At 34.1% G+C, this 27,938-nt stretch overlaps 1 protein-coding gene across 2 annotated transcripts in view; it reads right to left on the minus strand.

Moving 5' to 3' along the window:
• Nucleotides 1-1,465: 1,465 nt before the first annotated feature.
• The window catches only part of LOC138323837 (sodium- and chloride-dependent glycine transporter 2-like), a 28,018-nt gene continuing 1,545 nt past the window's right edge, over nucleotides 1,466-27,938 (minus strand). Inside the window, exons 2-14 of one of the 2 annotated variants that reach the window (XM_069268697.1) lie at nucleotides 26,007-26,430; nucleotides 20,557-20,688; nucleotides 19,817-20,105; nucleotides 19,255-19,387; nucleotides 14,316-14,450; nucleotides 12,364-12,467; nucleotides 11,671-11,795; nucleotides 11,240-11,352; nucleotides 10,400-10,528; nucleotides 9,585-9,684; nucleotides 3,724-3,824; nucleotides 3,312-3,482; nucleotides 1,466-2,915 (exon numbers count right to left, since the gene is read on the minus strand). In XM_069268697.1, coding sequence (XP_069124798.1) covers nucleotides 2,757-2,915; nucleotides 3,312-3,482; nucleotides 3,724-3,824; nucleotides 9,585-9,684; nucleotides 10,400-10,528; nucleotides 11,240-11,352; nucleotides 11,671-11,795; nucleotides 12,364-12,467; nucleotides 14,316-14,450; nucleotides 19,255-19,387; nucleotides 19,817-20,105; nucleotides 20,557-20,688; nucleotides 26,007-26,217 — 1,902 coding nt within the window. In that variant the 5' untranslated portion in view covers nucleotides 26,218-26,430 and the 3' untranslated portion in view covers nucleotides 1,466-2,756. Of the gene's footprint in view, nucleotides 2,916-3,311; nucleotides 3,483-3,723; nucleotides 3,825-9,584; nucleotides 9,685-10,399; nucleotides 10,529-11,239; nucleotides 11,353-11,670; nucleotides 11,796-12,363; nucleotides 12,468-14,315; nucleotides 14,451-19,254; nucleotides 19,388-19,816; nucleotides 20,106-20,556; nucleotides 20,689-26,006; nucleotides 26,708-27,938 lie in introns of both variants that reach the window. The other variant, XM_069268698.1, reaches the window with a different exon arrangement.

Below are 27,938 nucleotides of genomic sequence, written 5' to 3' on the forward strand. Positions count from 1 at the left end.
TAGGGTGAAATATGGGTGGGAATAATTTTGACTGTCTAATCACCGACTGAATTAACTACAAAAAAAAATGATCCATTACATCTCGTGTTTCTGGCATGGTTATAAGATACCATAAAGCATCAAAATGATGACAGTAAAACATCATACGTTTGATAACAATTAACTGATATTATAATATTCTATTATATGAAACATTGAATTCGGACAATATTACATAAGGCTAAGAAAAAAAATATGTCTTTTTAGGGTTCCATTGGGGAAAAAAAAAGGGAGGGTCGGTCGGGAGGATATGTTTTTTTTAGTGTCTTTCACTCTAAAATGATGACCGGAACCGGAGTCTGAGATCAAAATACCAACTTTTTATTTATTTTTCGTAGAAAAGTGGAAAAAAAATTAGGGTCGAGGGTAAATAATTAAGGTCAGTCGGGTAACCCTAAACAGACCTAATCGTTATAAATTTATTTCAAATTCTAGATTCACATAGATCAGAACTCGAAACTTTCTTCTAAAAGACTATAATAAATATACCGATGACTTATATTTATAGCAGCGTTCACTCTTAGGAAAACCTAGTTTTGTTTCCTTATACTTTCTGAATGTTCCCATAAAGAAGTATTTTGCTTTGATTTTCTTTGTCCTTGTTATCGACACATTACTATTTAATAAAGATTTGATTTAGGAGAACAAAGACAGTACACATTACTTTAGATGGTCGAAGACAATAGCATTCTTCGTCCATAACCTCTAAAACTAAATGTTATCCAGTCGAAACAGCAAACTGGGTCAAAATCCACTCAACTGATGCAATATATGCACATGTTGATTCAAGCAAGTCTCACAGCATGACGCATAGGAAAAAAGTTTAATACCAGATCCCAAACTATTAAAAATATGTATCATTTCATTAATTTATATACACGAAGCTTATTTTCGACAACTTTCTTTTCCGTTTAAAACTAACATCTCGTTGTGAAGGAATGCCGGGTTTTAACTGACGCTCCTCAAATGATCTTCTTCCTTTCAAGAAGATGACGTTCTCTTGTGATTATGAAGAATGTGGAAGAATGAAAACATATTTTTGTTGTACATATTTTTCTGTCATGAGTACTCATGAAGATTTAAGTTCTATGCTGGCTACCCTAGACTATTCCTAATATTTTTTAACTTCCGATACGTACATATTTGCCACGGTTCAACTGTATGCCATTAACTCCCCTTCAACATTTTCAGACGAAATAGAGTTGTATCAACAAAGCCCAAAAAAAATCCATTTGTTTTCATCAAGTTCATCAGAAAAAAAGTCAAGAGTAAAAATCAGATAAAAAAAACACCTTTTAAAATAGCAGTGGTTTTGATTAGCACCAAAGACGACGGTTCTGTTTTTCCTCTTGGTTGGATTCAGAAAAGATGCGGTTACGTCATAAGGTTTTCAACACCACAGTCAAGTAATAACAACGCAGACACATATTATAAAAATGTGTATATTTATTGAAACGGAAATTGAAACAAAAAGCAAAATTATTATTAAAAATACCTAACAGAAATTGTACATTCATTTTTGATTTTTTTCCTCCAAATTTTAAAATCCTGTTTTGTTGTTGATTGCCCCATCATATTTTAATGAAAACCAGAATGATTGGATATTTTATTAACATGATAATATAAACTGACTGAATTAGAATAAGAAAGAACTTTAAAATGGAATGGAAAATCTTAATCTTTGATCATTGAAAGTAAATTAGTTTTATCAAAACAAATTAAGAAAAACAAATATTCTAATTAATAACACAGAATAACACTGAAACTATAAAATGTCCTAATACATGGATATAAGATTCTTGTGTTTAAATTGTCATTTATACCAAGTAACATACTTAACATGAAATGTGACCATCGTAATTAGTTCTTGGTTCTATTGCTCGATATCTGGTTTCCATAATAAATGATAAATAATAAATTTTGAATCGTCACGCGAAATTTCTGGCTAAAAGATAAATTGCAAATGGCAAGAACCGTCGGCAATTTTTTTATATCGTCATTGTAAATAAATCATCAAAGTTACATTAAATGCTAAAACATGATTACGACTATTTTACATATGCATAATACAGAGTTATCTGTCCTTGTGGGTAGGTATTGACGTCATACTTTTAAGGAGAGTTTTGGTATCTCTCCCAGGGTGCATTGCGGTTCAGTGAAATTTCAATATTCTTGAAAAAAGTATTTCGGAAGGACACTAAATTCTTTAATACATATTGTAAGTTTCCTTTTGTATCCTTTTCCTGTAAACGATTGACATAGTAGAATTTGATCATCAAATATCAAACCAAACAATAATGGATTCTTTTGCGGACACACTAGATTTACTTGTAAGTAAATAATCGCTATTGCATACGACGTCCGCCGTTTCAAAAACAATCACTGTGACGTCATATATAAAGGGGGCGAAATGTATTAAACAATTGTCATGACTCATGACGTATTATTTTGTGACCCGAGGTCAACAGACGCCACAGTCCGTGAGCCATTGACAGAGGTGAATGTGGGGACCACAATGCACCCTGGGAAAGATTGGAGAGTTTCGCTCACACAATATTGACGTCACAATGGATACCTACCCGCATGGGAGGTAACTCTGTACTTTGCAGAGACGGAATTATTGATCAGGTACATTGATCACATAATATGGTAATTCAATATGAATACGACATGGTCACATATATAATATGTAATGTAGGATATTCTGTAACAGTCCGCTATAGGTGGTAGTTATAGCTGTTATCACCAAGGATGTTTCTTTTCGTAATCTCCAGAAATGTTCCTCCGTTCTGAATCCGCGTGGCATCGTACGTTTTTGCGTGCGCTTGTGAAATGGGTTTCCAGTTAGGTGAGGGTTTAAAGGCCGCCGCAGCTTTCTGATTTATTGGAGAAAACATAATAACATATCAGGGGTAAATAAATGTAGTGGTATATCTCGGCAATCAGTACATGATTAAATAATTTAACGTAAAATATCATTTCATTAAATGCACTTTTTACTTTTTATTAATATCACCGAAGTGAAAAAAAATGGTTACGATACCAAACACTCATTCATAAACCACATTGCAACAATGTCAATATACATGTTGTAATTGCAATGCCGGAAAACCGCATATTTTCACGGAAGATTTCGCACCATCTTATCGAGAAGATATCATTTACCTATTTCTTGTTATTCTGACCAATTAAATTTTCATGACTAAACCACTTAACCGGGAAAACCTTAACCAACAAAAACAACAGGCTTGTGGTATTTGATATGCATTTACCTCCATGAAGGTTTGTCCTGGTGCTCCACGAATTGTCAACAGGGCACAAATCGGAATTGGAATTATGGGTATCAATGCCAGGATGAAGCCAATGATTGACGTATATTCAGGATACACGTAGTTCCCGTATGTTGGTGGTTTGTATGTAGACAAGGTGAACAGTAACAAGAACTAGAATAAACATGTAAAAGTTACACACTTAAGTACACTGTATTACAGATGCATATTGAGCCAAACGCATTGCGCTTACAGAATGATTTACCCACATAAACCAATATTGTTTTTTTTCTCTCTGTTTTTTATTTTGATATCATTTTTATATCACAGACAATATTTTGGCGTTTCATTTCAATAGTTACTTTATATCATATAAGACGTGTCGAAAAATTATCATACATTATTCTTTTCTTACCAGAAGTACAGCTGGGGTGATGAAGCACCAACACACCCTCATAAACACTGGGACACCGCGATTTAACATCAAACTTATATCTCGAGCAAACCTCTCCGCTCCTGAAAGTAATAAATATCAAAAATACTTACAAAATTATTTTAGTTTTATAAACGTATGATCGGTTTCAACTATGAATACAAATTGTTGCAGCGAGGATATTTTTTTCGCAAAATTATATAGCAACCGACAATACGTTGGTTAACAGTAATCATATAAAATACGAACTAATTCATCATATAATATTGTGACTTGACTGTTACATGAAAATAATGACAATGATAATTCCACTTCGAGCAGCTGGATACAACACATATGTTACACTGTTCTTTATACTAACTGTGTACCCCTACATACCATAGAACCATCCAATGACTGGATACAACACATATGTTACACTGTTCTTTATACTAACTGTGTACCCCTACATACCATAGAACCATCCAATGACTGGATACAACACATATGTTACACTGTTCTTTATACTAACTGTGTACCCCTACATACCATAGAACCATCCAATGACTGGATACAACACATATGTTACACTGTTCTTTATACTAACTGTGTACCCCTACATACCATAGAACCATCCAATGACTGGATACAACACATATGTTACACTGTTCTTTATACTAACTGTGTACCCCTACATACCATAGAACCATCCAATGACTGGATACAACACATATGTTACACTGTTCTTTATACTAACTGTGTACCCCTACATACCATAGAACCATCCAATGACTGGATACAACACATATGTTACACTGTTCTTTATACTAACTGTGTACCCCTACATACCATAGAACCATCCAATGACTGGATACAACACATATGTTACACTGTTCTTTATACTAACTGTGTACCCCTACATACCATAGAACCATCCAATGTCTGGATACAACACATATGTTACACTGTTCTTTATACTAACTGTGTACCCCTACATACCATAGAACCATCCAATGACTGGATACAACACATATGTTACACTGTTCTTTATACTAACTGTGTACCCCTACATACCATAGAACCATCCAATGACTGGATACAACACATATGTTACACTGTTCTTTATACTAACTGCGTACCCCTACATACCATAGAACCATCCAATGACTGGATACAACACATATGTTACACTGTTCTTTATACTAACTGTGTACCCCTACATACCATAGAACCATCCAATGACTGGATACAACACATATGTTACACTGTTCTTTATACTAACTGTGTACCCCTACATACCATAGAACCATCCAATGACTGGATACAACACATATGTTACACTGTTCTTTATACTAACTGTGTACCCCTACATACCATAGAACCATCCAATGACTGGATACAACACATATGTTACACTGTTCTTTATACTAACTGTGTACCCCTACATACCATAGAACCATCCAATGACTGGATACAACACATATGTTACACTGTTCTTTATACTAACTGTGTACCCCTACATACCATAGAACCATCCAATGACTGGATACAACACATATGTTACACTGTTCTTTATACTAACTGTGTACCCCTACATACCATAGAACATCCAATGACTGGATACAACACATATGTTACACTGTTCTTTATACTAACTGTGTACCCCTACATACCATAGAACCATCCAATGACTGGATACAACACATATGTTACACTGTTCTTTATACTAACTGTGTACCCCTACATACCATAGAACCATCCAATGACTGGATACAACACATATGTTACACTGTTCTTTATACTAACTGTGTACCCCTACATACCATAGAACCATCCAATGACTGGATACAACACATATGTTACACTGTTCTTTATACTAACTGTGTACCCCTACATACCATAGAACCATCCAATGACTGGATACAACACATATGTTACACTGTTCTTTATACTAACTGTGTACCCCTACATACCATAGAACCATCCAATGACTGGATACAACACATATGTTACACTGTTTCTTTTATACTAACTGTGTACCCCTACATACCATAGAACCATCCAATGACTGGATACAACACATATGTTACACTGTTCTTTATACTAACTGGTACCCTACATACCATAGAACACATCCAATGACTGGATACAACACATATGTTACACTGTTCTTTATACTAACTGTGTACCCCTACATACCATAGAACCATCCAATTGTCTGGATACAACACATATGTTACACTGTTCTTTATACTAACTGTGTACCCCTACATACCATAGAACCATCCAATGTCTGGATACAACACATATGTTACACTGTTCTTTATACTAACTGTGTACCCCTACATACCATAGAAACATCCAATGACTGGATACAACACATGTGTAACACTGTACTTTTTATACTAACTGTGTACCCCTACATTCCATAGAACCATCCAATGACTGGATACAACACATGTGTTACACTGTACTTTATACTAACTGTGTACCCCTACATACCATAGAAACATCCAATGACTGGATACAACACATGTGTTACACTGTACTTTAGCTTATACTAACTGTGTACCCCTACATACCATAGAACCATCCAATGACTGGATACAACACATATGTTACACTGTTCTTTATACTAACTGTGTACCCCTACATACCATAGAACCATCCAATGACTGGATACAACACATATGTTACACTGTTCTTTATACTAACTGGTGTGTACCCCTACATACCATAGAGAAACATCCAATGACTGGATACAACACATGTTACCGACTTTATATAACGTTACCCCAATACATGTGTTACACTGTTCTGTTCTTTATACTAACTGTGTACCCCTACATACCATAGAACTATCCAATGACTGGATACAACACATATGTTACACTGTTCTTTATACTAACTGGGCACCCCTACATACCATAGAACTATCCAATGACTGGATACAACACATATGTTACACTGTTCTTTATACTAACTGTGTACCCCTACATACCATAGAACTATCCAATGACTGGATACAACAACACATATGTTACACTGTTCATTTATACTAACTGTGTACCCCTACATACCATAGAAACCATCCAATGACTGGATACAACACATATGTTACACTGTTTTATATACTAACTGTGTACCCCTACATACCATAGAACCATCCAATGACTGGATACAACACATATGTTACACTGTTCTTTATACTAACTGTGTACCCCTACATACCATAGAACTATCCAATGACTGGATACAACACATGTGTTTACACTGTTCTTTATACTAACTGCTGGGCACCCCTACATACCATAGAACTATCCAATGACTGGATACAACACATATGTTACACTGTTCTTTATACTAACTGTGTACCCCTACATACCATAGAACTATCCAATGACTGGATACAACACATATGTTACACTGTTCTTTATACTAACTGTGTACCCGTACATACCATAGAACTATCCAATGTCTGGATACAACACATATGTTACACTGTTCTTTATACTAACTGTGTACCCCTACATACCATAGAAAACATCCAATGACTGGATACAACACATGTGTAACACTGTACTTTATACTAACTGTGTACCCCCTACATTCCATAGAACCATCCAATGACTGGATACAACACATGTGTTACACTGTACTTTATACTAACTGTGTACCCCTACATACCATAGAAACATCCAATGACTGGATACAACACATGTGTTACACTGTACTTTATACTAACTGTGTACCCCTACATACCATAGAACCATCCAATGACTGGATACAACACATATGTTACACTGTTCTTTATACTAACTGTGTACCCCTACATACCATAGAACCATCCAATGACTGGATACAACACATATGTTACACTGTTATTTATACTAACTGTGTACCCCTACATACCATAGAACTATCCAATGACATGGATACAACACATGTGTTACACTGTTCTTTATACTAACTGGGCACCCCTACATACCATAGAACTATCCAATGTCTGGATACAACACATATGTTACACTGTTCTTTATACTAACTGTGTACCCCTACATACCATAGAACTATCCAATGACTGGATACAACACATATGTTACACTGTTCTTTATACTAACTGGGCACCCCTACATACCATAGAACTATCCAATGACTGGATACAACACATATGTTACACTGTTCTTTATACTAACTGTGTACCCCTACATACCATAGAAACTATCCAATGACTGGATACAACACATATGTTACACTGTTCTTTATACTAACTGTATACCCCTACATACCATAGAAACATCCAATGACTGGATACAACACATATGTTACACTGTTTTATATACTAACTGTGTACCCCTACATACCATAGAACCATCCAATGACTGGATACAACACATATGTTACACTGTTATTTATACTAACTGTGTACCCCTACATACCATAGAACCATCCAATGACTGGATACAACACATGTGTTACACTGTTCTTTATACTAACTGGGTACCCCTACATACCATAGAACTATCCAATGACTGGATACAACACATATGTTACACTGTTCTTTATACTAACTGTGTACCCCTACATACCATAGAACTATCCAATGACTGGATACAACACATATGTTACACTGTTCTTTATACTAACTGTGTACCCCTACATACCATAGAACTATCCAATGTCTGGATACAACACATATGTTACACTGTTCTTTATACTAACTGTGTACCCCTACATACCATAGAAACATCCAATGACTGGATACAACACATGTGTTACACTGTTACTTTATACTAACTGTGTACCCCTACATACCATAGAACCATCCAATGACTGGATACAACACATATGTTACACTGTTCTTTATACTAACTGTGTACCCCTACATACCATAGAAACATCCAATGACTGGATACAACACATATGTTACACTGTTCTTTATACTAACTGTGTACCCCTACATACCATAGAACCATCCAATGACTGGATACAACACATATGTTACACTGTTCTTTATACTAACTGTGTACCCCTACATACCATAGAAACATCCAATGACTGGATACAACACATGTGTTACACTGTTCTTTATACTAACTGTGTACCCCTACATACCATAGAACTATCCAATGACTGGATACAACACATATGTTACACTGTTCTTTATACTAACTGTGTACCCCTACATACCATAGAACTATCCAATGACTGGATACAACACATATGTTACACTGTTCTTTATACTAACTGTGTACCCCTACATACCATAGAACTATCCAATGACTGGATACAACACATATGTTACACTGTTCTTTATACTAACTGTGTACCCCTACATACCATAGAACCATCCAATGACTGGATACAACACATATGTTACACTGTTCTTTATACTAACTGTGTACCCCTACATACCATAGAACCATCCAATGTCTGGATACAACACATATGTTACACTGTTCTTTATACTAACTGTGTACCCCTACATACCATAGAAACATCCAATGACTGGATACAACACATATGTTACACTGTTCTTTATACTAACTGTGTACCCCTACATACCATAGAACCATCTAATGACTGGATACAACACATATGTTACACTGTTCTTTATACTAACTGTGTACCCCTACATACCATAGAACCATCCAATGACTGGATACAACACATATGTTACACTGTTCTTTATACTAACTGGGTACCCCTACATACCATAGAACGATCTAATGACTGGATACAACACATATGTTACACTGTTCTTTATACTAACTGTGTACCCCTACATACCATAGAACCATCCAATGACTGGATACAACACATATGTTACACTGTGATTATACTAACTGTGTACCCCTACATACCATAGAACCATCCAATGACTAAGGCTTCCATTAACCCAAACAATGGTAGAGATATGGAGGCCACGTACCAATCCACCATTTGGAAGATGTATATTCCTCCCTGTACCATGGATAAAAACAAATTTTAATTTATGATATGATGATTTTTACATTATACAAACCTACATTATTTATCATAGCTAATGATTAATACTGAATAAATGACATTTCTGTAAAAATTTTGCGTATTATTATAAATAATTTTCGTGTTTTTGTTATTTTCGATATATTAGTGAATTAATAAATTCGCGATCAGGGACTTAAATTTACTGATTTTAGTGTATTGATAATAAACAATTATTCGCGTAACATTTAACTTCGCGTTCAAGTTATGGTATATATCACGAATAAAAAGTGGTTTTCAGTACTATCTTTCTTCTACAGAGATCAATGGTCGTTCCCAATAATAAAAACTGATTTGGTGCAGTCTTTCCCTGGAGTGGAAATGTATAAGCTACTTTTTATTGCTTAATATCATTTGATTCACACATCAAAGTATACGGTTTTTCTCTCTCATCTTTTTCTGAATTTAAAAGAGTTGCACCCCTTTTACTGGGTTGATGCTCAAAGCTACGAGTTAACGCTAGTCATTGAATCTCGTTCGTTAGTGCTAATAATTGGGGACAAATAAAAACAAAAGTTGAAAAATCGAAATATAATGACACATTTTGACAGAATGAATGGAGATTTACAAAGGACTCATAATAGTTTTGATAAACTAAATCATTTTCAAAACTGAGTTTATGTAACTGTGAACACTAATTAAAGCTCCTTACCTGAGTACAGATGAGTAGGCCCATCAGACACCACAAAGCACAGATGATGGCCGAGAAGATCACCCTCTTCTTCCTCAGTGACGGGTAAGTATCCGTTATAGCTGTACACACGGCCTCTATGTGGACAAACTGCAAATACATAGATATACATAGACAAATACGAAAAATGTCCACCGTCCCAGTTCATGATATCTTTTGTGAACCGTTAGAATTTTGTAAAAGTGTTTCCTTCTTTGTTCTTACTAATTTGTTTATAATAATAATTTTGCCTACCCAATATGACACGGAAAGTATGCGAAATGTTTATACTCCATTACTGAATAAATTCGAGTTTTTTTACCCCAAACTGTATACTAATAGACATGGCTTCTGTAAATCTTATATCTTGTTTGTTATGTGATTGATAAACAAGAAGTTATAGTGTCGCTTTAATATGGGTGTTTGAAAAGTTTCAAAGAAACCAATAAAATGTCGGTCTCAAAGACCTCATCATTTATAACCTTAAAATCATTGCATTTTTCAATAAATATGTTTTGGCTACCATGAGCTTTAAAACATAATCGTTCAATGAATGAATGGATGGACGGAAGCTCTTTTATTTTGACAACATTATTCCTTACTACAAAGACGAACAAATCCAGTGTAGTCTGTGTTTGCATATAACAGAGTTATCTGTCCTTGCTGGTAGCCATTGATTGTGATGTCATGTGTTTGCGAGCATAACGTCATACTTTTCAGAGAAAACGACGTGAATTTCGCTCACAAAATAATGACGTCACAATGGAAAACTACCCGCAAGGGATGTAACTCTGTAATATACAAAGACGAAATAAGTGATACCTGACTGTCAAGTCCAACTGTCAATAACATAATGAAGAACAGAGCTGCCCATAGGTTGGGGATGGGCAGCTGGGCCAATGCCTCAGGGTACGCCACGAATCCTAGACCCGGACCTAGATAAATAGCACCATAACAATATAACAACTATCCTTTACGTTTTCATGGGCTTCACTTTAGAATAAATAACAAATGTGTCACAAAAAAGCAATATAATTTGTAACTACACATTAAGTTAAATTTAAAGTTTAACTGATGTATCACGAGAAGATGACCACGACAGATATTGGACATAAACTACTTTATGACCACGACAGATATTGTACATAAACTACTTCATTATGTATATGTATTCAAACTTTTCGCCGGAATATGTAATGAAACATAAAATATATCAACATTCAGTCGAAGATTTGATATGATGTGTTACGTACCTGACTTTGCTATTTCAGATATTGGTAGGTTGGCTTTGTTTGCCATGAAACCAAGAACAGAGAACACCACTAGCCCGGCGTATATACTGGTCCCCTCACTCATAAAGGTGAGAATGATAGAATCCCTGTGAATGAAAGATAAGTAAAAAATAATTATAGAATAGGGATATGCTTTTCAGCAGTCATAACTAATGCTGGAAATTTTTGTTCTTAATGTCAAGTTACAACATGTTTTATTAGTTGTTCTTTTTTTATTTTTTAATTATCCTATTTGACAAAAAATGTCAACTTTATTTTATTTTTTTCCCACGTGCAATAGTTGAGCATGATTTGCAATTACGTTCGTATATCGATATTTCCCCTTTCCATGTTAATTGGAGAATTTCATATCAACAACAAATCCTTAGTTTGCTTTTTATGAAATTTATATTAACAAAATCTTTGTTTTGTTAAAGGATTAAGAATTTTCTTGGGCATTTAATTGGAGAATTTCATATCAACAAGAAATCCTTAGTTTGCTGTTTATGAAATTTGAATTAACAGAATCTTTGTTTTGTTAAAGAATTAAGAATTTTCTTGGGCATTACAAAAAAAATAATGATGCCCAAGATATTGCCAAATAACAAGCGTTTATAAATGTATAAATTATTAATATTTTATATTGAAGATGCAATTTGAGTGCCATTTGCTCACCTATAGCAGTTGTTATTGAACTTATTGTAGCTTGCCATAGTAATCATAGGGCCCCATGCTGGACCGAGGGAGTAAAAAACTTGTAGAGCAGCCTCTATCCACACCTATGGACGAAAGACGAGGTCAGTTAGCTTAAAGGTACCTTAATCGAAATCTTAATTTTTAAAATGTATCTGTAAAACGAGTTTGATTTTCAATATTTTACAATAATGGTAATACTACACTTATCATCACGTCCATAACAATAATAATAACAGATAAATGGATGTTAATTTTCATAACGCGGGTCGTCTTTGTTTTACGGCGTCCTCCTACAAATTACCGCACCTATCACTACATCACGCGGCAAAACAACGAAATGAATCTTCATTGTGACAAAGATTCATACAAGGAGTTAAGCATTTTTCTAGTGATATAACTTCATCTTAGGCAATCGATATAGATGTTCTTACATTAAAATCGTTGTTAATAAACTTTGTTTTCTTTCGAAAGCGTAGTGGTCAGGACTATGTGCAATGATATGACCACTCGCTAGACTAAAATTCAGTTTAGTTTTTCCATTGTTTATTTAGAATTTAGAATAGGTTAAATGCTTTCACTAATTCCAGATAAAATGTCAACATGTATTAATAATTTCATTTAAAGGGACTAATTCGGTCTAAAAGAAAACATTAAGATTTGTACATTACCCAGTTCTAACGGAAATTAGTTTCAGTCCAGTTTTACTGTGATATGCCAGAAAAGCCCGCCATGGTGGTGAAAAGCGTGTGAAATGTTCAAACTCGGATCGCTGTAAAACGCCATTACACTATTGTGGTCGAATATCTTGGTATGCGAACCCTGTCCCTGGCTCGCTAGAGTAATGCAAGTCTTTTGTCTAGAAACTCTGCCTCAAATCACGTCTTACAGCTAGTGTGATTTACCCTATTAGCCGGGTATGTATTGACTAAAATCAATTTTATCATTTTATCACATCCACAGTGGGTTATGTAGATCATTTTGTTTAACGTATCTGCGTGACTTTTGATTCGGATATGGGTACAGTCGTACATATTGTACCCTGCTTAATCGTATTGATCAACGATTTGTAATTACAACGGTATCAATTGAAATACTAAACAATGATTTGGATTTTGTCAATAGTTTATGTTATATGTTTCGTAAGAAATGTAGAACAAGACATTTAAGCCAATTTTGCTTCTTGGTTATGTAAAAGAATTAGCCTGAGTGAATCGTCCCTTTAATAGCCTTCCTTTTAGTTTTAACCAATGGTAAGTCATTTCTCTCTCTAAAAAAACTGCTCAAAAGAAACTTTGAGAAATTCTGAAAGTTATGCCATACATGCATGACCAGGTGATCATACACAAGAATAAGTTGTACTTCAACGAGATAATGATGGAGTTTATCGATGTATAGACCGCAAACCAAAATACACATTAACCGCAAAGCATCTCGTGAAAACACTCCACTTCGGATTTCAGTCGATATGTCGATAGGCTTAATTATAATCGCGTTAATTTATTTGATTTTTAATTTTGAAAATTTGGAACAGAGACACGAGACAGCAAATTAGGATAAATTTGATAACGATATTTCTCATACGGCGTAATAATTTTGACGAAGCCATTCCATTTTTTGTCTGCGCGATTCGCTGAAAAAATACCTCAATACGGGTTTTTAGCTTTCGTTATATCGAACTCCATGACGCAAAATGAAATCATTGCACTTTTAGTCGTGGTAAAAAAAGTTTTACCCGGAAGGTAGCCAACAATGTTTTGTTGGTACCTGGCAAACTGCCTAGCGTAGTTCGTGTTGTGGGGTAAATTCAAGTTAAATAACTTGAACATTGAACATACATACATGATTTTGATTAAATGTTTTTGTTGCATTATATAATTTCGTCATCATACTCTTGACATTGTTTTGAAACCTGACGTAAACTCATTGTTTACCTGCATATCGGTTAGTCTATGGAAGTCTGGTGTTAAGTAAAACAGGACACCGTCCACAGCTCCAGGCAGGGTCAGACCTCGGATCAGAATCACGGTCAGTAATATGTACGGTAGTGTAGCGGTGACATATACTACCTAGGTAATAAAAAAAAGAAAAATGTTACCAAAATTTTCACTGATGTTGCGCTTCTTCTCCATCTCGAAGTGACAATACATATTACCATAACACTTGTTATTATGGCATGTCACACATATTCATTTTGCTGTTGAACTATTTTATTTAATTCATCAAATGTACTAGATTCATTTATCACCATGTATTTATAAATGTGATTTATTGAAACGGCAGCACCATGCATTACAAAAATACTTAGAGCTTAAAAGTCGAATGGTGTCTGTCGAGAGATTGAATTTATGAAAAGATTGTCTGAGAAAACGAAAAGTCATGTCTATCACAGACGGAATAAATTAAACTAGTACAGCTGGTGAGAAAGCATATAAAGGGTAATGAGTTATAAATATGACGTCATCAGTAGTTACTTACCTACTTACCTTGTACACTTATTTTCTGTTTTAGATACAATATCATGACGCCAGTTAATTACCTTATGGTGCTACATAGAATTAACTCAAACCTTACTTTTTTATCAAGTTGATGGGATCTCCCAAGTAATTAAAATACAACATTACTTTGACGATGGAAGTGTAACGTAACAAATATTTTACTTTACTGAACGATGTACCGTCATATCTAAATTCCATTGCCTTAATTATATCAAAATGACGAAAGAAAAAAAACCATTAGTCTCATAAAGCGAATTGCTAATACAAACTTTCTTTAAAATATGGTTTACTTATAAACATTTTTATTCAAGGATTAGCTAAAGCATATCTGGTGGATATGTTATATTGCAGTCTTTTTCCGAATTTGCATATTACAGAGTTATCTGCACTTGCGTGTAGGTATTGATTGTGACGTCATGTGTTTGCGAGCGTAACGTCATACGTTTCGGAGAAAACGACGTGAATTGCGCTCACAAAATAATGACGTAACAATCGATACCTACCCGCAAGGGAGCTAATTCTGTAATATGCAAAGACGATATACCGTAGACATTTTCTTCTCAAGGAAGATATTTCGGCATTTTCACAGGACGTTTGATCCACGAGAAATGGGTGGTAGATATCCTAACAGTAAAACCGCTTAAGTTTGCTATATCTGTTTTTAGTTAAAATGGCGAATTTGATTCCGCAAACAGGCTAAACGCTAACACAAAATCATTGCTCACTAAAGACAATAAAATATGCTTAAATCAAAGATGCTCCACCGCTGACAAATTGTATTTTTTTCACTATCAAAAACAGGATAAGACAATTTGGTATTTTTCTTCAGTTACAAAAGTTACTTACTTTACACAATTACCACCATTGGAAAGTTTGAGCTTCTAATTTTACTTTAAGATGAAAATATTGGAAATATTTAATTGCATCCCGAAAAAATTCCGTGCCACTATGTTCTATATAGAATAAAGTTCGGACTGCGCATCCACCAAAAGCAAAATAAATTACTTTATATTATTTTTGTGTTAATCATACATATATATACACGATTACATCAATTAATGTTCAAATGATGAGTATCATTTATGGTCTGTCGGCGGTGGAGCATCTTTAAACTAACACAAAATCAGAATACATTCTTTGCCGAAACGTGTTATAGCTTCATACATAGTACATACATGTATTTAGCTGAATCCTTTATATTAAACCGACACACCAGTCTCTTAATTATTGCGTGACGCTTTGTTTTCTTTAGAAATATTACGTGGTTGTATCGGTCATTCATAAGTACCGTGACTAATAGTGACTTCACTATGTACGCTCATAAAGAAAAACGCTCACCATCGCTCAAAGCAAGATTTATTCATCAACAATTTGCTGAATTGCAAAATAATGTCCGTGATCAGCCATATTCAATAACGTCAAAAGTACATGCGTTTAAGATACTTTACCGAAAGCAGGCTAACAATCTTGAATATTCATCATAATTATATGCATTATTTCAATTTCTAATCATCGGATTTGTTGTTGTGTTGCCTACATTGCATATCTTAAAATCATTGACAAAGTATTTTGAATTTCATTGGAACCGGTCTAAACCAGTCAATAAACCGGTCATTTCCAGCGATACGACGTGACAATGTGAAATAGACCATGATTATCTCCTAAAACCGTGCCATAAGCTAGGACAACGTAGGAAAAATGTGGTAACTTGGTAATGTGTTTTCAATGTCAGGGTGCTGAATATAAGTATCTCTTAGCTAGAAAAAGTACGGATAACGATTGAATGTTTTGAACAGATGGGGTATTAAGAAAAAAATAGAATTGGCAAAACGCCAGAATTTCTGCTAAGGATTGACTTAACTGTACTCTGAGCTAAATCTGCTATGAAAATTTGCATGCATTGTAAACAATATCTTATTAATAGGCGTACTTCTTCGTTTCAACACTGCTAAGTCATAAAAGCATTTATGAGCATATAAGATAATAATATGTTTGGCAAATATGAAAATTCCTGCTGTATCTACCCCATCACAAACATCATCTAACTCTCAATATGAGGACAAGTGAAATAGACAAATTATACTAATATTGTGCATGGTATTAAACACTTCGTCCAATTATCGATAATTAATTCTACAGATATAGATATATATATAAATAATCGTTATGTTTAAACAAATCTTCCAGGGCAAATCAAAATGTCAAAAACTGTCTTATGGTGTTGCTGTCTATAGAGTATTCTACGACTTTACATTATATTTGGCACACATGTTCTAAGTTACTGTTAATAGAAGTATATTTGAGACGTTGTTGTAATAATTGGAAACGATGGATAACTATGGTTGTAAATCAGGCGAAGGGACAATAGCAAAATCTTCAATGTAAACAATGATAACTCGTGTTAACTTACTACAATGTACTTACAGAGGGATTAAAAGATGAATTTATCGAGATGTATACGGCGAGAATTGAGCAGTAGTAAATTATCATGGAATTGATAAGACAAATTATGTTACCGGTTTGTAAAGAGCACATTGCAATGCATACTTCAGTGGAGGTAAAAGCATACACAAATGCATATCCAGAGGTTTAGATTTTTTCCTTCCCGGCTGCATTATTTTACGATCTGGTATTGATCCTGTCACTATCTATTGATGGTATTCCCAACAGAAAAATCTGTTTTGTTTGTTTAAACGATGGTTATTTGAAAAACGGTTCGCTTCCTTATGGTAGCAAATACGCACTGGTGTTTTTATCATGAATATCATGAATTATTTAATGATGTAATACAACCCATTTGTATTTTCGATAACAGAATGTTAAAATGAAACAACAGATGTGTGGATTTTTCCGATAAGCCAGAATGTATTTTATGGGGCAAGGACAACTAGATCAGGTCAAGTACTAATAAAATAAAATCAGCCACTTCCTAGTCAGAAGTTATCTTTCCAGATAATGCTGTGTCAAAAAACATTAGTTGTATCTTTTAACAAACAGCTTACTGGAAAAAATGTTGTGTTTCCTTTTTTTTTGAATTGTGCTGTTCAAGCTCCACTTAAAACTTTCTTTCACCACATTGAAAACGTCGGAAGTATTTAAGTATCCCCTGAAACTCTTATAACCTTATCTACTGACTCGTAAAAGTCCCAACGTGGAAGGCGTACAAGTAGTGTATTTTTTACATTACTTGGCCTTAAACCGCCGTCCTATTACAGTCAGAGCCGTAGTTAATTGAGATAGTGGGCTCATGAAATGAGCCATATTTCACTTATATGCAGATTAAACTAGACGAGTAGATTTTTTACATTATAGAACACATAGCCTAGAACCACACACATCGGTACAAAAAGCGATCCTGACTCCGTCTTCTTTCATCTTAGTCTTAAACGTTGTCGTAGATTCTATGTACATATCTTTTGTTTTCATCGATGTCGACAGTTGTAGATTATAGTTGTCTTGTCCCGACTTACCATGGCATCATCAATTCAATAAAGGGATGTTCCGAACAGAATGTCTGACACTTCGGTACTTTTCACATTCCATAACTTATAGCTAATTTAATCATCTTCAGAAACGAAATGCTGAATGATTTCTTCAGTTGAGAGACCTCCCAACGATTTTCTCAATATTAGAAGTAAATCAGGAAAAAAAGAGATATGGTCATAAAGGCAGCGCCAGAAAAGAATGCTTTGATATATATATTACAATATTGACACGAAAAACATATCGTTTCTATAACTGTTTAGTAATGATGGTACTACCTAGCTACTAACGGGAATATCTTGACATTGATTAACAATGCATCGGATAAATTACAGAACAATCTGTGAGTTTCAGCTTACATTATCAGCTAAATCAAAGGAGTTGGAGATCAAACGTCTTATCCGGAAAATCCCTTTAAGGAACAAAATATGTTTTCTCTGTTTATGTTAATACTCCCTGTATATAGTTTTCAGGATGCAAACATAAATCGGGTTTGGTATTAGAAGAAAGAGGTAAGTGCCATTGTGATCATGCATACGATTCATATCAGTATCTTTTCTGAAAATAAACGCACTATGCAGCTATAAATATGTATTTTTGACGTCAAAAACACATATTTAAGAAACTGCATTGTGTGTGAAAGTGATGAAAACATTGACTCGATTGATTTTCAATTAATGTTGAAATTATTTCTTTCTGTCTTTTTTCAGATTCTTAGATTTTGTCGTGCATTATAAAAACAAAAATCGTGACGCAGGTTTTTTTTTTATAATGAATCTATGATACACTATAATTATATATTGAGGCATACTTTGTTTTTTCTGTGGGTTAATGTGAAAATGTTGATCGGTAGGCAATACATGATCACAAATACACCGAGATTTCTGGGTACCTTTCCTATCGACTTTACACCTTTTATCAGGCAAAGGTAGACGAGAATCCACGCGGCGAAGAAGCACACTGCCAGGTGCCAAGGAATCCGACCGATGACGTCCAAGCCAGATGACATACTTAAAACTTTATACCTTCAAAAGCACACATTTAATTTATACACCTACCTAATATTCGACATAAACACCTTTATCCTAGCATTCAATATAGTGGCCTATGTTGGTATATCCACCTAGTTAACTGTTTATTTGTGAATTATCTATTTTGGTGTACATTCAGTTATACATAGTGCACGATATAAAGAAAATAAATAAAGCAAACGTGGATACTTAGGTGAAAAATAAACACAGCACTTTATAGTTCCGGTATTATGTCAGTGAATGTAAAATAATACAAATAATGAAAATGTCACTAACGTGGCTATTGGATAATGGAATTCTGATTCTTGATTAATATTTTTTTTTTTTCATTTTAATAGGTTACACTTTTCTGAGAATATTTGCAAAACTAATATAATAATAACGTCTATTTGTATACATATAAATGTAGACGAGAATACTTACTGCCAAAACTCCTCTTCTGACGTGAGACCTTTGACCGTCGCTAGGGCTCCGTACCTGTGGGTACTGTTTTGGAAAGTTTCATTCCATCCTGTCACATTCAAGGTAACTGAAGTGTTTATGTTGTCACCCACTCTGACCCCGCACGTGTCTGTGTTCCAATCGTTAGAGCACGTGCTCCATGGGAGAGGATTGATGAAGCTGTTCCCGATGTAAAACAATGTCCAGGCGATTATAACGTTGTAGTACAACGCTATTATCCCTATGGCTATCACCATACCAACTCCAACACCTAGGGGAAAAAATGCATTTCAAATAAATTGATAACATGGACAATTATATTTTATCAAATTGCTGGACCGTTCAGCAATGCCATACGGCCACGTCATAAAATTATTTTTATATATACAAACGTGTAATAACACTATTGTGATGTCACAATAATAACAATGCAATAATCAAAATATGACGTCACACGATTGTCTCGCTAGACGGATTTCAGTCTAATTTAACGACTCTTATATCAAATCGAAATTGAACGTTTTGTCTATATTTCTATAAATACTAGATGTGTGATAAAAAGAATATCACACTCGTGGCTACGTAATATGAGATATATTAAGCTCGTATAAAATTCGGCATATCAAATTATTGAACTCGTTTAATAAATTTTTCACTTGTGCAAGATCATCTATGCATTTTAATGTAATATTATAAAATTTAAGAACAATGGTAATATTTACCTTTGAAAATTGGACACACCTCCCAGGCATGACTGGCGCTCTTCCCTGTGAACTGTCCCAGACTGAGCTCCAGGAAATACAACGGTAGTCCGCATAAGACCAAGAAAATAAGGAAAGGGATGAGAAATGCTCCTAAAATAGAAAGAGAAGAAAAATGAGGTCATGTTAATCAATAGCATATTTGTCAGTAGATTGTTTATCAGGGACAAGTGTATCAGAGACATGTTTATATGGAACAAAATGTTGATGATGTTTAGTATTACATAGTTTTCTGAACTGATCTTCACAAACCCAATATTTACAGGCAAAACCTGGGGAAAATATTATCTAAATTCTAATTTTTAATTAATTAGGACTTAGATAATGAAAATGTGAATTTTCACCATTTGACCTTTGACCTATGAAATTACCATGAAAGCAGAAAAAATCGGATATTCTGAATAGCATACAATATGCAGCTGACCCTAATGTATCTTCATGCAAAATATTTTACTTATCACTGAGTGGCCGTAAAACGGCCCAAAGTGATATCCCTCCGCGATCGCGGTTTCCTATACGGGTGGTGTTCGCGTTAGATTTCGCGATTTAATGATGTTGATGAAATATTAAGAAATCCATTGACATTCGTTGAATTCATTGAATTCGCGAATTTCAGTGAAAACGACAATATCTATCGAAAATAATTCACCTGCGAATTTTACCCGATTAATACAGCGGTCGGTCGAGTGAAGCTGACTATTCAATTTATAAGCATAATGTGATCTGATGATAATGGGTTCAAACGGAAATGAGCCTGTGAATCTATAATGTACACCAGACATAACGGAGGAGATTTCACTGATATAATGACTCAAAGCCAGCAAGTTGTTTCTTGCATAAAATCGAATATTCACGCATGAAAAGTCATGAAAAATACTTCTAGCTTTGAATTTCACGTTAATGTTATAACATTTCATTGATAAGAATCGTTTAATGTGAAGCAATCGACAATTTCGTCGACGCGAATGCTGGATTTTTTTCTATAAGATTCACACTCGGTAGATTTGTGGCTATTTGTTGCAGGTTAAGACGAGACATCATTAATTTACACAAAAAAAAAAATAAAAATTAATTAACTTGTTTTGCATTTTGCGGATGCGCAATATCATTCAATATATGGCACAGTGCCATGGACTTTTTTCGGGACGTAATTAATTATTTTCACAATATTTATCTTGAAGTAAAATAAGAGGCTCAAACTTTTCAATGATGGTTATGGTGTAAAGCATGTAACTTTTGTAACTAAAGAAAAAATATGAATTTGTTTGCCTCTTTTTTTGATAGAGAATAAATGTTATTCATCAGTGGTGAAGTATCTTAATGATAATTCGACTACATCCATTTCACTTTTAATCGGCACATTAGCCAGACTAACCGTGGAGATTAGACAGCAGAATCTTCAGTTAAGTTGATTGATCAATGATCCATCGATAAGCCTGATTTTGTAATCCATTAAGGTTATTGTGAAACGAACTTTAATTACTATAAGTGAGTTATTATTCAATGGAAGTAGAATTATTAATGAATTATTTATTGGCTACATTAACGGTAATAACTATGGGTGAAGATACTTTATTGTCGGTGTCAAGTATTACATCATATCATAATATCTGGCCATATATGAGAACAAACCAGTCTCTACTTTTCAAATTATCTGATGACTTTAAAAAGTCAGATTATTAATTGTTTATCTTTTAAATAATGAACAGTAGAACGGATTAAATTACGTATATTTAATTCCATAACAGAAGTTGGGTTCCTGATTCTTCTGTGATCATTTTTTGTCGATAACTCAGTACTGAGTAGCCATTATTAAGGTACCAACAAGTTAAAAGGTTCCTTCATGGGAACACATGTTTCTGTAAGGTAAACGCCCATTATCAATGTCAGTCAAACAAATAAAAAAGTGTATAAAAGTTAAGTTAATAATGACCGTTGAAAAATCAAATTATTTCTGTTTCTCTGATGTTAATCACGAGATATTTATATCAAAGTATGAAATCTTAAGTTGAAAGTGTTTTTCCAGTTTTACCCAGTTGTTGATTAATGTTTAAAAACCAAACAAGTAAAAAATTCTGCATAACTTTCACCGAACAACCACATGGAACCACTATATTTCATCTCCGCCTTAGTTGACTAGTTCGCTTAAATTCGGAGCATCTCGGGGAATATACAGCAGGATCAATTAACATTATCGACTTATCCAATTTCAGAATGTAATGAATGTACTCGTAGAAATCGCATAATCACTGTATCCACTTAAAATGGGCCACGGATTCCGATTTTTTAATGAGCCGCCATAATATTTACACCTCTTTAAATGGTCTCCATGGTCTCCACCAGTACATACTGTAAATCAAGTGATTTTCGAGATTAATTAATTTCGCGTTTTCATAATATAATTTATTGTTCGCGGAGACTTTGTTGTGCGACTTCTATTTATAACCGTAACCTACACGAAATTTAATCGAACATAAGTTTAGAATATTCCGGAAATTGATCAAACATAAGTTTAGAATATTCCGGAAATTGATCAAACATAAGTTTAGAATATTCCGGAAATTGATCAAACATAAGTTTAGAATATTCCGGAAATTGATCAAACATAAGTTTAGAATATATCGGAAATTAATTAAAATAAAAGTCGGTATCATTAACGGCTCTGTCTTATGGGTTTTAAATGAATGAAATATTAATAATAACCAAAACGAAATCACACAAGTCCAAGTTGGCATAATGTCAACATCCGATGTCGAGAGTTACTTAAAATAAATGATATAATCAGACGCCGTGCTGTAAGCTGTACCATTAGGTTAGGCGGAAGTGCCAAACATAAGTGCCTCTTTCTAGGTCAAAACACAAACGTTTGTATAAACCTACATATCACTTACAAACAACATATTCACGGGTTTGTGTATCACCAAGGTAAAGCATGTCTGAAACCCAAATGAATGAGATTCCATTCATTTAGAATTGACAATGCAATCTGATATTACAGCGATTTGTTATCAACATATTTGTTCATTGAGAATTCGTATATCAAACATGGAATTTTCCCTGTAACTGATTTTATGTAAAAATAAATAAGGTTCAGCTAACAGCTGGCTATCCATGCTATTGATTTTGAAAAAAAGACACACTGATTAGCCGATGTAAACGTTAATGTAAAATTTCAAATGTTTATCGACCAATCGCACACTCTATTACATAAAAACGACTTCCGCTACAGGATCAATTGATGGTGTGGTTTACCTTGCTGATGGTAGAAAGCTATAGTATTTTTTTATTATGAGTGTTCCCTATCAGATGCAGACGTCTGTAAATAATATATGAACTTTAATTCAGTTATTCTGTGTCTGAAATAGGTGCACGCTGTTTAAAGCTTGTACATCAGCGACGACTTTCATCAGATAGCTTTTATTTTTGGAGTTAATATGTAATTATATACGTTAGTACGAATACCATTGAATACCATAAAGACATAAATTATGAAAAGAAGTTATTGTGGACACACCGTGACAAAAATAGGACACAAAAGTATATTAATTAAACTTAATTCTCACAAATAAATGTTCTAGCAATGTCAGTTAGACATCACCTTTATTAGTGGATTTTTTCTCTCCTTGCAGTTATGAAGTCACTTTATCAGCCAATCAAAAATGAGTTTGCGAACAGCGACCTCAGTTTCCATGTACAGTTCTCATATTCACTATGTGAACAATTCTTTGTAGAGATAAAATCAAGACTGTAGGATGTTTGCTGTCTAGAACTGTAAACTATCTTATCACATAATCAGACTGGTATCCAGTGACTGTATAACCATTTAATATTTCACTAGTGTAATGTAAACTGGAGCTCTTTTCATTTGCTTGAAATTAATTGTAGGGTCATGACTTTAGGTTAGTAAACCAATGACGTCACATAATGTCAATGACGCCGTGAAAAATGGCGGAATCCGCTTGAATTTTGCAACATATTTAAACGTTAAGATTCTTCAAAATGTAGGTTGACGTAGTTATGGGATAAAAAATCATATAATTGATATTCATTTCACATGAAATTTTATGGACTCGTGTCGACGTTTCAATTTTCGCTCGTCAAGGCTCGTAAAATACAACTTCTTAAATTCGTTTCATAATATTCATTTATGAAATGAACACTAATTTTATGATCCTGTGTTTATGTACACATGTAAGTTTCGCGTAGCCTTTCTTTTCAACATATTCATACTTCGTTACTGAGCACTTTTACTAATAACTTCGCTACTAAGGACTTTTATTAATAACTTCGCTACTTTTATTAATAACTTCGCTACTGGGGATTTTTACAAATTTCGCTACTTTTACTTATAACTTTGCTACTGAGAACTTTTACTTATAACTTTGCTACTGAGCACTTTTACTTATAACTTCACTACTGACTGAGCACTTTTACTAATCAACTTCGCTACTGAGGACTTTTACTTATAACTTGGCTACTGAGGACTTTTACTGATAACTTCGCTACTGAGGACTTTTACTTATAGCTTAGATACTGAGGACTTTTACTAATAACTTCGCTACTGAGGACTTTTACTTATAACTTCGCTACTGAGGACTTTTACTATCAACTTCGCTACTGAGGACTTTTACTGATAACTTCGCTACTGAGGACTTTTACTTATAACTTCGCTACTGAGGACTTTTACTTATAACTTCGCTATTGAGGATTTTTACTAATAACTTCGCTATTGAGGATTTTTACTAATAACTTCGCTACTGAATACTTTAACTAACAATCGGTGCACGCATATATAGGTTCAATTTAAACATTCGCAAAACACATAAAATCACTTCAAACTCCTATGCGAAATTACGCGAAATTTGTAAGTGTACTAGATTGACTGAGTATCGTGTACGGTAAAAGTTTTCCCATTGTAGAATGGGTACATCAAACAGATGAAGAGTAACGACAGTCTATTTACTCCAAAATTTTCCATGCTATTAGGGCCAACTGAAAATCTTGAGCATAACTTAAACTACATTAGAAGTCTAGTGTTGACCGGGCCGTTGATAATAATGTTTCTTTGTGTGGTGCCAGGCGCTCTGACATATGTTTAACTCAGGTCAAGAATGGATAAAACCGTAAGCTTCCTACTGAACATGTTATTATTTATCTAAAACATTATCATTCTTTTGAAAAACAGGAAATCACAGGCAGGGATATGATCAATGGAATTTTACCAAGGTCAGTACGTGCTATTATTGCTAGGCATCAGACCGAATCGATCAGAAAGGCATGACTGGCGCTAAAAATCATAAATATCTGTGTTAAATACAGAAAAAAAAACTATTTTATTTTCACAAATGCTTCATATTAAAAAACTGTATAAATGAAAGCGTCAATATTAAGTAATCAGAAGCTATGCCTACCTCCTCCGTTCCTCATGCAAAGGTATGGAAATCTCCACAAGTTTCCGAGTCCTACAGCATATCCGAGGAAGGAAAGCAGTGAATCCAATTTGCCGGACCAGTGTTCACGCTCAATGTCATTGTTTTCGGAAGACTCCGAGCTACAGCTTGATCGGGTGTTGTTATAATTCCCCACTTCTAATTTTACACTTTCTGGTACACTTGAATCCATTTTCACAGCCTACCGCCCGAATGATACGTCTTATGCGAGTGATAAAACAAGTGTGTATGTCTGGGCAAACTCCTCGATATGGCAGGTTTATGCCGTTGGTCTAGTTTTAATGCCGAGTTGCGCTTGAGTAGTTCTAGTATGGAACATCCCATGGGTACATCAGTGCGTGTTCCCAGTCCAATTATGTAGAGTATATACATATATGTGAGGAGCCTATCGTGAACATCATCAAAATAGGGTTGAATTAAAATTATTAAAATAATCAATATCTATTTACAAATACATACACTACATTATTTGCATAACAACAATATTTACTTGCATAACCTCAACACTACAAAGCATAACGGACATTGCCAATGATAAGCTCAACTGTATTATTGTATCATATTGATAACGATTTATAGTTCAAGTTCCATGTTTTCGATTTAAAGACGGATTGTAAAGTTTGTAGAGTTCTGTCTCTCTATCGGCCATTTTATTCTGTTTCCTGCAACGTAGGAAACACAAACCATTAGAGATAAGGTTTTAGAAGGCGAGCCGCAACATGTGTTTATGTAAGTAAATGTTGTATCCTACCGAGAAATGTCAGTACCAGTACGATACAGTGTTCCAACATATCATAAACGTATGGTATCTTTTGTTTAACGCCTTATCAACAGCTAACGCCATTTGAAGACGGCCTCCCAGTGGGAGAAACCATTTTGTAGTTACTGTAAATAACCATATTTTGTAGTTACTGTGAATAACTATATTTTGTAGTTACTGTAAACTACTATATTTTATAGTTACTGTAAATAACTATATTTTGTAGTTACCGTAAATTACTATATTTTGTAGCTGCTGTAAATTACTACATTGTGTAGTTACTGAAAATTACTATATTTTTAGTTACCGTAAATTACTATATTTTGTAGTTACTGTTAATTACTATATTTTGCAGTTACCGCAAATTAATAAATATTTTTAATTACAATAAATTACTATATTTTGTAGTTACCGTCAATTACTTGATTTGCAGTTAACGTAAATTACTATATTTTGCAGTTACCGTCAATTACTATATTTGTAGTAACAGTAAATTACTATATTTTGCAGTTACTGCAAATTAATATATGTTGTAGTTACTGTAAAAAAATATATTTTTTAGCTGCTGTAAACTACTATATTTTGTAGTTACTGTAGATAACTCTATTTTTTAGCTGCTGTAAACTACTATATTTTGTAGTTACTGTAAATAACTATATTTTAGTTACCTTAAATTGCTATATTTTGTAGTTACCGTAAATTACTATATTTTGTAGTTACCGTAAATTACTATATTTTGTAGTTTGTAATTACTATATTTTGTAATTACTGTAATTTACCATATTTTGTGGTTACTGTAAATTACTAAATTTTCGCGTGTACAAAAGTTGGTGTCTCTGTTATTTTCACAAACATGTATTCTTGAATACATCAAATTACGACCATTTGGCTCTCCCTGACAACCGTACATTCATATTGACATGTTTTGTACAATTATTCACGACCAAGGGCTCTCACTGATAACCGTATATTCACGACCAAGGGCTCTCCCTGACAACCGTACATTCATATTGACATTTTATAAGTATTCACGACCAAGGCTCTCCTGACAAGTACATTCATATTGACATTTATACAAGTATACGACCAGGCTCTCCCTGACAACCGTACATTCATATTGACATTTTATACAA

The sequence above is a fragment of the Argopecten irradians genome, chromosome 5, assembly GCF_041381155.1.
Source record: "Argopecten irradians isolate NY chromosome 5, Ai_NY, whole genome shotgun sequence".
Lineage (NCBI taxonomy): Eukaryota > Metazoa > Mollusca > Bivalvia > Pectinida > Pectinidae > Argopecten > Argopecten irradians.